This window comes from Abramis brama (assembly GCF_963993115.1).
Source record: "Abramis brama genome assembly, chromosome: 21".
Taxonomy (NCBI): domain Eukaryota; kingdom Metazoa; phylum Chordata; class Actinopteri; order Cypriniformes; family Leuciscidae; genus Abramis; species Abramis brama.
The window spans coordinates 29,229,627-29,243,792 of record NC_139983.1 but is presented as its reverse complement, the minus strand read 5'-3'; the positions used below and the strand labels follow the sequence as shown (position 1 = coordinate 29,243,792).

The window sequence follows — 14,166 nt, the reverse complement described above, 5'->3', positions numbered from 1 at the left end:
CCCCATAAGTGGGAATGCTGTCTCAGGCCCTGTGATCAGAGAGGCCCACTAAGGGCCCGGGGGAGAGGGGACCCACCCATGTTTAAGGTGTCCTGAGCCCCTTTAATTTTAGCAGCTTCACTCTTTCAGGTTGCTTTACGTGAATAGTCCTGGCAATTAGTGTACTGTAAGACACCTACGGTGAAAACTGTCTGCTAGAGGGCAAGTAATTACAGACATAGAGTGACAAAGGTCTTTTGTTGTCTTTCAGGCAACCAAAACATCCAAAACATGTTTTTGCATGGATGTTCTCTTGTCTGTCAGGGATCTTTTGTTGAATTTGAATTCATGTGATTGTGGCAACCTCATGGGTAAGAGCTTGTTTAAAGTTGTTTTATAGTAAGTATAGCATGTCACACTGCAGGGCATTGCTGTCATTTTTGTTACCTGTCTATATATGTTTTAGTGTAACAGATTATATGCAAACAAACAACATTTGAAAAAAAAATAAAAAAAATGTAAAGATTATAATTATAAGTCATTATAAACCTGATTTTTCAAATTTGTAAATAAAACAAAGGTTATTGGAGTAAGTTTTACAAGAAAATACTATTTCAGTTTTTCTACTTGTTACTTGCCATTTCTTTGTTATTGTTATAAAAGGGAACCTTAGTGATGTTTTCACCAGTCCGACAAATCATCACCTTTAGGCAATCTCCTAGAGAAGTCCTTTGGATTTCTGCCGAACAAATATGTTTTGCAGTAGCTTTTAGAAACCCAGTTATTAGTTTCTGCTTGTCGTGATACAAATAATCTAGTTCCAGCATGTCTTCTGAAACTTTTGTAATGGTATGCCCATAACCTGTGCTTTAATTACAGCATACAGTAAAGCTCTGTGGCTGAAAGCACTACAGAGCCTTTCAAGTAAAGATTTAGCAGACTTAGCAAAGTTAGGTTCTGTCAGCATGAAGTTTGTGTATAGTTTAACTGCAAAAGACAAGCCCTAACAAAGCTTGTTTTTTTGAAAAAAAATATTGTTTGTGATCCTGTTGCGTCACAGCCAGATCACTCGTCATCAGCATGCCCGTTTATTTAAAAATGGACACAATCAACCTTTATACATTCATCAGCCACTTTATTGGGTACACCTGTTCAACTCATTTACGCAAATATCTGGTCAGCCAATCACATTGCACCAACTCAATGCATTTGGTACATGGTCAAGACGATCCACTGAAGTTCAATCTGAGCATCAGAATGGGGAAGAAAGGTGATTTCAGTGAGTTTGAACGTGGCATGTTTGTTTGTGCCAGACGGGCTGGTCTGAGTATTTCAGAAACTGCTGATCTACTGGGATTTTCACACACACCCATCTCTGGAGTTTACAGAGAATGATCAGAAAAAGAGGAATTATTCAATGAGCGGCAGTTCTGTGGGTGAAAATGTCTTGTTGATGCCAGAGGTCAGAGGAGAATGGCCAGACTGGTTCGAGCTGATTGAAAGGAAATGACTAAAATAAGCACTCGCTACAACTGAGGTCTGCAGAAGAGCATGTCTGAACACAACAATCTCTGAACACACAACACATCAAACCTTGAAGCAGAGGGACTTCAGCAGCAGAAGACACACCAGTGACACTCCAGTCAGATAAGAACAGGAAACTGAGGCCACAACTCACACGGGCTCACCAAAGACTGAACAACAGAAGGTTGGAAATCACGTTGCCTGGTCTGATGAATCTCGATTTCTGCTGCACCATTCAGATGGTCGGGTCAGAATTTGGCGTAAACAACATGAAAGCCTGGATGCATCCTGCCTTGTATCAACGGTTCAGGCTGGTGCTGCTGTGTGTGTAAGGCTTATTGCTTAATGGTGTAAGGGATATTTTCTTGGCACTCTTTGGGCAACTTTGTACCAACTGAGCATCGTTTAAACGCCACAGCCTACCTGAGTATTGTTGCTGACCTTGTCCATCCCTTTATGACCAGTGTTCCCATCTTCTGATGGCTACTTCAGGATAACACACCATGTCACAAAGCTCAAATCATCTCAAACTGGTTTCTTGAACATGTCAATGAGTTCACTAAACTCAAACGGCCTCCACAGTCACCAGATCTCAATCCTCTAGTCTAGAGCATCTTTGGGATGTGGTGGAACGGGAGATTCGCATCATGTATGTGCAGCCGACAGCAACAGCAAATCTGCAGCAACTGTGTGATGCTCTCATGTCAATATGGACCAAAATCTCTGAGGAATGTTTCCAGCACCTTGTTGAATCTGTGTCATGAAGAATTAAGGCAGTTCTGAAGGCAAAAGCGATCTAACCTGGTACTAACAAGGTGAACTTAATAAAGTGGTGGGTGAGTGTTTGTTTTTAAGTATTTGCCTATTTTATTTTAACCAATTTGGCCAAACTTATGGACAATTTAGTGTGAAAAACAACCAAAATAATAGGCAATAAAATTAATAGACATTTTATTTTACTGATTTAATATCAAATTCACTAATTACAGTTGATAATCATAGGTTAGCTCAGGGTTTAAAACATTTTGATGCCAAGGACCCAAATATGATAATCCCCTTGCAACATTCCAACATCCCATCACAGTTGAATTCTTATAATCACCGTGACATCTTACACATGCAAAGACCATTAGATGCAGCACAATACCTTACAAACGCTGCAAAAATATCTCAGTAAATTTGTGCATTTATCTACCTTATTTTTGATGAAAGAGCAGGTGCAATCATTTGTGAGGCTCTGTACAAAAACTGCTTGATATTGCAAACTGGTATTTCTTATATTATTTGTATTGTTGTAGTTATAAACACTGGTTTATAGCACAAATAGTTTGTAATAATTCTTAGATTTCTTTTTACCTGTAGCAGCTAATAAATCAGAAGTCTTGCACGTTCACAAAAAAATTGTTGTAACTCGCGTTGCAAAATAAGGTGGATAGACGTGTCTATACAATTATCTATTCAAATATGTGAGGTGCATAGTTCTGTTCAGGTGTGTGGAAGGGGAGGTTATTAGGATCTTGAATGATGGATTGGCCTTTGCTTTGGCTGGATGTTGTCAGTTAAATTATGGCAGATCATCTACATTATGCTCTGCTTGGAGTTTTTGACAGACTTCACAGTGATGACTCTGTTGACGAGGTAATATTTTATGAGAAATAGTTTTTTCCTTGACCCGTTTTTATTTAATGCTGCAGAAAGTGCAACTATTTTGAAAATCTTTTTTACTTGGCACTTTATTGCTGATTTGATCTATAAAAAACACACAAAACATACAAGTATGCACATATAATGACTAACTTGCATAATTTAAAAGTTTAATTCATTAAAAGTCACATTGCAAAATTTGTGATTTCCATTTTTAAGACATCTTTTTTTTTTACATGTTCAGCAATAGTGGTCCTCCTATAAGTCTGGGATTATTTTTCATATGGAACTAGTACTTCAAACACCAAGGGTGTAGTAAGTAATACTTAATTTACACCCTCATACAGACTTGGTTTGGATCTGCATTCAATGGAATTTTACTGTAAACAAGCCAAAACACTTTATTGAAAGAACCATTTTTACTTACACCCCCCAAAAACTTATCATGCATGGTACATAAGTTTGCCTTCTGTCTGTGTCTATTAAAGGCAAAGCAATGCCACTTTGGTTTTACATTTGAAAAATTTTGGACTTTCTTAGGTATGTCATAAAATTATCACATTTTACAATACAATGTATTTTAGCTTCAAAGAGTTATGTTTAAGAAAGACTTTCCAAAGCATTCTTGTGTTTTTATTTAGAATTTCTCTTTATAATTGTAGTTTCGATCTACACTAAAGATCATCGCCCCGAACTAATTACTTAACCACATTCCAAAAATAAAGATTAACATTTGAAGAATGCTCCTGTATTGCATGCTAAACAAAATCAACTGTTGGCACAAGACTGTTGTGGTTTTTTCTTTGGTCTCTCACATCACACATCTTACTGACCACAGAGCTGCTATTTCATTGATACATTGTTTGAACAGGATATCTTTGAATTATTATTACTGCACTACATTACTACCATCTAATTACTACACCACGCACATGGCTTATTTAAACAGTTTTCTCTTATTTGCCAGAGGGCTATTTTTAGTCTTTTTGCTGCCGTCTGGATTCTTTTTAGAAACGGTCGCCTTAGGTTTGCTCTTCACAGGTTTCTTCACCTCTTTTCCAGTCTTTTTAGCCTTCTGTAGCCAGACATTCGGCTTTGTCACCCCTTTTGTGTTCGTTGGTTTGAGTGGTTTGGTTTTCTTTCTTTCCGGGGCTCCTTTTATGGACAGCTTGGGATTGTGAGAGGACTTTCCTGTGACTTTTTTGGTTTGTAACATAGTCTTCTTATGAGGATGCGGAGCTTTCTTTAGTGTTTTTGTGCTTACATTGATTTGCTTCTTCTTTGGTTGAGTTGTTTTCTTGGGCTTGTCTTTGCGCAACTTTGCCGTAGTGGTTTGGCCCGGCTTTTCTTTCTTTGGTGCAGATGTGGAGGGTTTGGCCATTGTGGGCTGGCGCGTGCCCGGTGGTTTAGTGGGTAGTATGATCTTTTCCAGTGGAGATCTTGTAGGTGTTTCACTTATGCCAAGCACAGTCACTAAAAAAAACAGTATATTTATACATGTATGAGTCTTTAAGCAGTTCTGTTACATGACACTGGCAATCTTAACCAGGAATGTTTGAAGTTGAAATAATACATTTATAATAAAGAGTGCTGCTTGAAAGTTTGTGAACCATTGAAGAATTTGTAAAAAAAAAAAAAAACTCAATGCATCCTGTTTCCTTTTGGAGCATCAGCGAATGTTTGAACCTTTTTTAATACTTGTGTTTGAGTCCCTAAGTTGTCCTCAGTGTGAAAAGATGGATCTCAAAATCATACAGTCACTGCTGGAAAGGGTTCAAATATGCAAAAGATGCTGGAAAACTTAAGAATATGCGGGACCTGGAGGATTTTTCTGAAGAACATTAGGCAGCGTAACTGCTCAGGACAAACAAGGGACTCAAGAACAACCATCACAAAACATCCAAGTAACGACATACGGTATTAAAATCAAAGGTTCATAAACTTTTCAATGGGGTCATTTTTTGTGGGCTATGTTGTGAACATCTTTTATGTAAAATATCTTATTCAGGACGGTACTAAATAAAAAGTAACATGCATTTTGTATGATCCCTCTTATTTTGTTCAAATTAATCTGCAAGGGGTTCACAAACTTTCAAGCAGCACTGTAAATATAGCCTACAATAAAGATAGATAGATTCTTACATTCTCTTGGTGTAAATGGCACTTTCTTCCCTCTGACCTTTACTGGAAGTGGCTTGTTTTTGCATTTTCCTGGAGGTGCTCTCCTGTAAATCCAAGACAGACAGAGGGAATGCAGAGAAAATTAACTCCCATTAACCTTAAAAAATGTAGGCCTCCTTTAGTGCCGTAAGGTAAAAAAAGACATTTTAAATTGCATCATAATTTTTCAACACAAATTGATACACAGGGTTGTGTGTGTGAGACGACAATGACCTCCAACTGCTCCTATTAGTAATGAATAATTTTTCCACTTAGCTATTTAAAGAGGGATAAAGAATATGGAACATCTGGGATTAATGTATGGTATTGCTATTAGTGAGATTGATTTCAGATGTGCCGATTAATCTCCTGTAGTCTTGCTGGTTCCAGCAGGATTATTTTCTTGATTTTTATTTTTTTTTCATCAGTTAATTTAAAACATCAAACAGCTTATGTTTGGTTGTTTATAGTCATTTCACTCTTTAAATATAAATTTGTCAGTTATTTATCCTTTACTAGATTCATTTTATTTAGAGACAAAATAAAATAATAAATTTAACATTTCACACATCAGACCCCCTATTTTACAAAATAGCACGAACAAATCATTGAGTTATGATCCGTGATAGATAGATGATAGCAGATTTCCAGAAGTTTGGATGGAAACCATCTGGTGAAAGCATGCGCCACAGATTCCAAGATTCCAAAGGAATATAGACCACATGATGCTTAAACTGACACGTCCTGTCCTTTTGTTTCCCAGCATGATGTCTTAACTGAGAGTTATCCGTTACATTTTAACTACTCTTATAATGGGGAATTTACCCAATCTGTCTGTATGATTGGTTATATAGAGGCCATTGCTCAAAGATTTATTTTGACAGTTAATTTCTTCACTTACTGTACTACCTGCATATTATAGATGGATGGATGGATAAATGGATGGATACATTAGATATTGCCTTCATTTGCACGAGAATCAGTGTAAGTTGACAATATGTATCAAAATATACATACCTGGATGGATCCACGAATTTGTAAAGTGTGCCAAAAGGAGACATTGCACTTGGGTAGGAGGTTGCTAGAAAATAAAGCTCTCCTTCAGAAAAAGCAAAAACAAACATATTGTGTGAATGATTTTCAGTCATATTATTGCTTTAATATTCATATTACACCTTTACAGAACTGTGCACAAACCTACCAGCTTCATCCTCAGCAAATGAGATGATGAACTTGTGGTGATGATTTATAAGCCCAGGAAAAGAGCAGGTTGTAGTGTCTCCCATGCACACATTCTTTTCCTTCCAACTCCCAGTTTTCTTTTCCTCCTCCAGAGCCATTAGTTGTCTGAATAAGAACAAAAGGCTTAAATTGTCATCTCTCCCAGACTTATGTTAATTAAAAAAAAAAGTAGTGACCGAATTACCTAAAATGACTCTCATGTTCTGTAACTTTATAGTTATTTTCTTGAAAATCGAATTGAAAGTTGATTATGCATAAAAGATGCAACAAAAGTTGTTGCAATACTGAACGAGCGTTGGTCCTTACCCACTCATAAAGTCTCCAAAAATATAAAGACCGTTGAGGTTGGGTGATTCGCATCCTCTATACACATAACCTCCAGTTACGGATTTCCCAACATGGTGTCCATAGGCAAATATTGGAAGAATGTCATCTATTAAAAAACAAACAAAAAACATGTAGGTTCATTATTTAATCTGACACAGAATTTTTTACTTTACTCAAGTTATTATGCTTCATTGAGTTTCATTCTAGAATATTCTGTGATAATTTCCTCACCTTTTGTGTTGCTTTGATCCTGAATTGTATTTCTTTCATAAAACACAAAGGCCTGGTTTCACAGACAAGGCTTGGATTAAGCCAGGAGTGGGCCTTAGTTTAATTAGGACATAAGCTTTTATAATCGTGCCTTAAAAAAACATTACTCGTGTGCATCTTAAAACAAAACAATGGCAGTGAAATGTTTTAGGAAAAGATATGCCATTGCAAGCTGCTTTCAGTTAACACAGCTCAAACATGCATTTAAGTCTGGGACTGGGAGGATGTCTGACCTGCTTTGCACAAGAATGGTGATTTGTACTGCTAAGCCCTAAAAAAAACATCATAAATGTGGTCCATGCAACTTGTGGGTTATATTCCAAGTCTTCCTATAGCTTTACATTAACGTTGTCTGAGGAGCACAAAAATATAAGCAATTATTCAATGAAAATTCTCTCCACCGCTGCAAAGCTGCTTTTTAGGCTCATTGCACTATTAGACCTGATTTTCACCAAACACCATTGTTTTTTTTGTGTGCAATATGGCCAATTGCAATTCAGTAAGTTAGCAAATGAGATTTGAAAGCCATGCATATTATTAGTAAATGACTAATTTTTAGTCTTTCATAGGACTTCAGAAGACAAAATTCATTTTGATTCTTAAATTGTTTTCTCTGGGCCTTTTTTTGACCTTATTGATTTGATTTGATTTATTAGACAAAAATAATAGTGAAAAATACACTCATTTGTCAAGGATAACACAATAAAGTTTTAAAAAAACTTGTTTCCATTGTGGTCATTGATGTAAAGCACAACTTCACTCCTAGAAACAGGTTATCTTGGCACTGCATACTGTTATACTTACAACACTACAATAAGAACACACATTACCAAAATATACAACACACTTAAACATCCACCCAAAAACATTAACACAAATGAATTACTAAAACAACTTATCTAATAGCCAACTTTTAACTTTCACACTAAAACCAACCATATTTGACATACTCTTTACATCTAGAGGCAACTTATTACCCTGAGTATTCAAAAGACTTTCGACCGTACATTGTTTTGAAACGACATAATGTAATATCCATTAGACTCTGCCTAGTATTATAACAGTGTTTCTCACTTACCCTAGAAAATAGAGCTCTTTTATTAATTATCTTGTGTACCATCTTTAATTTAAAGTGCACAACTCTGCTTTCTAGGTAACCACTTAAGATGTCTAAAATGGGAAGCATCAACATGTGTAAAGCTATTAAAACCTAAAACCAACCTTATCAATTTATTTTGAGATCTCTGTAACTCTGTAAATTCTTATGAGAGTATAAATCACCATCCACTTTCCTTGTACGGAATACAGGCTCAGACATTCTGCTTAATATCTTAAGGATTCCATGGAACTGAAAATAGTATTAGTGTCGGAATGAAATGGGGGTAAGTAAATCTTAATTTTTTTAGTTAACTATTTCTTTAAAATGTTTTGATAACTTGACCATTTCCAGAAATCAGGATCACAAATTTATGGACTGGCCTGTGGTATGAAGTTCTTCAGTGACCAGTTTCACTGAGCAGTAAAAAATCTTGGAATGCTCTGTTTGATTTGTCCTTTTCTCTGACCCAAATGTGTGTGTGGTTATTCTACGGTCCAGCTCACCTAGAGAAGAGTTCTGGCATAGTTTCATATCAAAGCATTCAAAGCCTTCTTTGGCCCTCCATCCATAGTTTCCTCCCTTCACAATAATGTCAACCTCCTCGTATCGATTCTGACCCACATCGCCACAGAAGATTCTCCCTCTGCCATAACGGGTGAGCGGATCGCCTCGATCCACTGAGCAGCGCCACATATTCCTCACACCATAGGCATAGACCTCTGGCTTTGCATCAGGCTCTCCAAGAAAGGGATTGTCTGGAGGAATCTTATAGGGCTTTCCATCTAAACTGCTACCATCCACATCAATCCGAAGCGCTTTTCCTAACAATGCTGATCTGAAACATATTTGAATAGCAAAGCTTTTATGATAACGTGTCCAAGAGGGAGGTACTGGAAAGAGTTTTTTTCAAAGCACTAAGCATGATTTGTGACATTCATAATATTAACTCTAATTATTATTAAATGTTTCAAAACTGTCCTCACCTGTTTTGAGAATTTCCAAACTTCCCAAAAGGGTCTCCTGCTTTTCCTCCGTCTCCTGTGAATATGTATAGATATCCATCTAGACCAAACAGAAGCTGCCCACCATTATGGTTTGCTGCAGGCTCCTCAATCTCAAGAAGAACTCTGTAAAGACAGATTTAAAACAGATTAAAATGTAAGGAAGATTCCTATTCTATCCTATCCTAAGGAAGGATACTATTTCCAATGTACTGTCAACTTAAAGGGATAGTTCACACAAAAACGAAATTTGTCATTACTTACTCACCCTTATGTCATTCCAAACCTGTATTCTGTTATTTTTTTCTTTGGAACAGAAAGAAAATATAATTTTTTAAAAATGTCTCGCAGTTCTTTTCTATACAACAACGTTATAGTGACTGTCTGTTTTCAAAAACAACAATGACGTCAGTTTTAACTTCAATGACATTTGGTCATGAGGCACGAGAGAACCAATGAGGTTTGATGTCATTAACATGCAGCTTAACGGGGCTCATCAATTTATGATAGTTTGAAATCTAAAGCACTTTTTGTGCTTTTTTAAGAACTTGACTATAGGAATATATGCACAGAGTAACTGTGCGAATTTTAAACAACTTAGGTTAAAAAAAAAGATTGCGTATTTTTGAGAGAACCATCCCATATTCCATGTATTTTGATAGCATATGCATGACAACATGGATCAAACCTATTAACCTCTCTGAGTGGGGGTCTGCCATGTTCATGTCATGAGCTGAGACCTTCATTTCGCTGATGCGAACTTTCTCCAGTTTGCCGTTGATCAGAATGGAGTAGTAGATGAAGAAGCGGCCATTGTTTCTGTACTTGGGATGGAAGGCGAGACCCAGGAAACCTCTTTCATCTCCCAGCCACGGTGTGGTCAACACCTCCCCGCTGATGTCCAGGAAGGGCTGCTCCAAGCGGCTGCCATCTCTCAGATACACCCATACAAAGCCTACCTGCTCTGCCACGAACATGCGGTGGGTGTCATCTCCGCTGTGGAGCATCAGCACAGGGTTCCTCAGCCCATTGGCCACTTCTGTCAGGCACAGCTGCAGGCAGCCTCTGGGGTCCTCCACCACTTTGCCCAGATTGCTATACAGGTTATTGTTCCTCAGGACATTGGGGTAGCAGTAGTCCTGGTCAGGGAGGTTAATGAGGTTACAGAAATGCGAGCGGTCTTTCTCACACGTCTCCTGCAGGGTCCGGCTGTTGGTTAGGTACTTCACCACGGAATGGCACTTGCTGTGAAAGTCTGAGCAGTAAGTGAAGCACAGTCCTGGTAGGTGGCGCACTGGAGTGTATGGGTCTTCAGCATCAAACAAGTGTGCTGCGTAAGGAGAGCACTCCTGCAAAAGAGCAATACAAGTAAGAAAAGACAACTAGACTTTTGACCTTTTCTGAAGCTTATACTGGCCCACTCAAAAGAGCCCACCCACAAGTCTTTATAACGGGTGCCCAATCCAAGAGTTCAGTTCCAACCAGTGTTGTAAGACCAGATTTGAGTCCATCTTCAGCCTGCTGAAAAATCCAGCATTGTTAGTTACCAGCATAAGGTATGTTTTGCATGCTGGTTGTTGGTTTGTTGGCCCCCAGCATGGGAAGCAAGAGTGCAGGTGGACCAGCTACACCAACTCAGGCACTGTTTACACCTGGTATTAAGATGCATTTTGGTCGAACGGATCAGAAGTGGACAAGGGAGAAACATTCCCGTCTCTTTTGTCCACTTTTGGACCACATCTGTTCTGATTTCTTCAAAGGGAGGGTCTATGGCTGGGTAAATGTATGTTTCTTTCGATCTAATGGGCAAAATAAGCTTGTGCAATTTACATATGAACACGCCCGAAGACGTCGGAAAAACATACGGAGAACATCAGCTTTCGTTTCTGTTCTGAAAGCCACAAGACCACACCGAACGCTGTGAGTGTGTGTTAGAAAGAATGGTGAGAGAACATTGTGCTTGGTATGTTTTTCATCCTCAAACTAAATTTGGGACTTCAGCCGACAAAGTTTAAATCCCGTCTGGCTAGCGCGCTTCCCGTAATGTTTATGAGTTAGGTCAGTAGGCGGTTTTTGTGGCTGTTTGAACCTCATGAGCATCTACACTACAAAAGCATTCTGGTCGAAAGCGTTTTTGACCACCTCTGGAAGTGGTCGAAAGTGGACAAGCTCAAAACGTTTTAAACCCGTTAACACCTCTATCTAGAGCTGTCCACTTGTGATCAGATCGACCAAAACACATCTTGATACTAGGTGTAAAACAGGGCCTCAGTATTTGGACCTGGTCTTGACTCAGTGTCATAGTGTCTCTGGAACATGCTACAGAGGTTTACGCGACACTGATGCAAAACCAGACTTCGTTTACCCTAAAGGAAAGCCTATTTACACTGTCTGAATTCTGGTCTTGGTCTTAACTCTGACTCAACCTTTTCAGGTATTGGCCTGGACTCAGACTCAAATGAGCTGGTCGTGACTACAACACTGGTTACCCTGTTCCAACACACCTGATTGTAGTTATCAAATATTCCTGAGGAGCTTAATTGGTTCAGGTGTATTTAATTAGGTTTGGAGCAGGAAGGTATATCTCGTGGAACAGGATTGGCACTCCTACCCTGTAATATGACTTGGGTCCCACTTTAAATGTACTGTAAGTTAATGAAATTCTTTGATCCCCCAGTGAAAATTACAAGTAAAATCGCTTTTGAAAGGTAACTGTACACATTTAAAAAAAGCCTGATATGAGGTATCATTCATATCTGTATAGAATGGCCAGTGATAGCCTCGCATTTTTATATATTTATTATTTCCATGCCATGCCTCATGCCATGTGACACCGCTGCCACAATATGTATTACTTATGTGTTGGTTTTATTTAATTTTAATTTATTCAAAACATTCCCAAACACTTGTTAAATATATATCATGAAATCTGATATTACGATTCTCAAATATGTGTAAGAAAATGTATTTTGTTGTTTAAACACCTTTATAATTATATTTTAGTAGATCTATAAAGGTTAGTTGATCTGCAATTCAGAACACTAAAACAATTGCTGCCTTAATTTAGTACAATCAAACTGGATGTTTTGGATTAAAATGGCTTTGCTTTTGCTTTTACAACACGTGGTGGCTAAATTCATCAGCTTCTCTCAAAAGACATGAAAGTATATCGTTGGTGAACTGGGAAAAGAATAGAGGACTGTTATTGCCGCTTCTATAGACAGTGTGTACTTTACAAACTAAAAAAAATATATATTTTTGCTAGTAGGCTACTATATGCATTTAAATATCAGAAGCATAAAATAAACATATGTGAGCGTGAGCGCGTTCAAACCAGCCAAAGCGCGAAAGCAGATTTTAATTTAGCAGATGATGATGACGTGCCGAACTGAACGTTCCAATCATATCTGTGTGATCGTATCAAATGTAAAAATATTATAATTATAATTATTTTTTATTATTTTTGGAATCTGCATTCAAAATATATATACAACAAGTACAACAAACAAAATATAATAGCCTATTTAGATTTGGGGGTTTGTTCAAATGCTGTCATATCTAGCCAAATGATAGCCAAGTAAAATTACGCTTGTCTTACCCAAGCACTAATAAAATAATTTACTGTAAATTTCTGAATCTGTATAACTGTATGCAGCCGCACATCTACTGGGAAGAGCAGCAATAATTTAAACAGGTGCAACTTAGCCTATTCATATTTTCTCACACACACAAGACAAACATTTCAAACACCACGTTACTACATCAGTAGCCTAACACAGTTGAAACGTCATCATAATTGTTCACAAAATATCAGACATACCTGACACATAATATCTTTTACCAAATCCCCGCACACTGCATAGTCTTCTTCACCAATCAGGTCCATTATGTCCCAGTATCTCGTTGCAATATTGTTGTCCGTTTTTTGGTCACAGCAACCAAATTTCTCATAGTGCCTGCAAAACTCAAGGTGGTAAGGGGGTTTGAAAGGTGGCCGGTAGTCCAAACACTGAGGATGTGCCACAGTATGTCTCAAATAAGAGAAGTAAATTATTATAATGAGGCGTGTGAAGAGTCCTTGGAGCCATGCAGTCCTCTTGGTCAGGAAACTCACCTCAGGGCAATTTACACGATGATGATGATTCCGTGAATCCGGCGCTCTCGGCATTTTTACCGTGTGCTTGGGAGTGAAGGAGTTGGTTTGCTCTTGAGCGTGTGTGCGAAATTTTGCTTAAGCTATATGATGTGTGTGCGTGCGTGCGCGCGCCGCACTCTTCGTTAAATGTGCGCCTTTGATTACAGGATATCGTATTCTTACCCTATGCTAAATTGGTGATGTACAATATTTGTAATTGGCCTATAAAACGACCATTTATATATATAAATGTATGCAGCTATATAATTTAAATGCAATTCATTTTTAAATTCGATAGGCTACATTTCTGATATACAAGACTTTTAAAAAAAACAAAACTATCTAATTCAATTTATGGATAATTAATTTTTTTTTTTTTCTGTCAAGACTTTTGGTATAATAATTTATTACATTACCTTTAATGAAATCGATGTAAATTTTGTTTTATACAAAAATAAGTTATAAGTACGACGAAATATCAACAATAAAATCACATAAAACAAATGAATCAAGAGGGAGCCATCCATGCTTAACAAATAGCCTACAACTGAAGTTACATTTAATTAAATTATTTTAAAATTAGGCTATATTTCTTTACAGTTTTGTTTTATTTAATTGCATGAATCAGGATTAGTTTGTATTGTGTTTATGAAATTAATAATTCCACCACAATTCAGTTGCCAGGTAGATGAGTAGATGTTCCAAACAAAACTCCCGTTGATTTCCTGAAAACAAACTCATGTGTGCCACCTAGTGGGGGAAAAAATCTTATCTTATCCAAAGCA

The 14,166-nt window shown here is 37.5% G+C and overlaps 1 protein-coding gene across 1 annotated transcript; it reads right to left on the bottom strand.

Annotated features, from left to right (window-relative positions):
* Nucleotides 1–3,233: 3,233 nt before the first annotated feature.
* Nucleotides 3,234–13,433, bottom strand: hhipl2 (HHIP-like 2). The gene is made up of 9 exons (XM_084097418.1): nucleotides 13,067–13,433; nucleotides 9,943–10,595; nucleotides 9,229–9,372; nucleotides 8,749–9,080; nucleotides 6,856–6,982; nucleotides 6,509–6,654; nucleotides 6,325–6,406; nucleotides 5,290–5,372; nucleotides 3,234–4,620 (listed from the first exon to the last, which is right to left on the bottom strand). The coding sequence occupies exons 1-9, from the start codon at nucleotides 13,412–13,414 to the stop codon at nucleotides 4,085–4,087; spliced, it is 2,451 nt and encodes an 816-aa protein (XP_083953544.1). The 5' UTR covers nucleotides 13,415–13,433; the 3' UTR covers nucleotides 3,234–4,084.
* Between the last annotated feature and the right edge of the window lie 733 nt (nucleotides 13,434–14,166).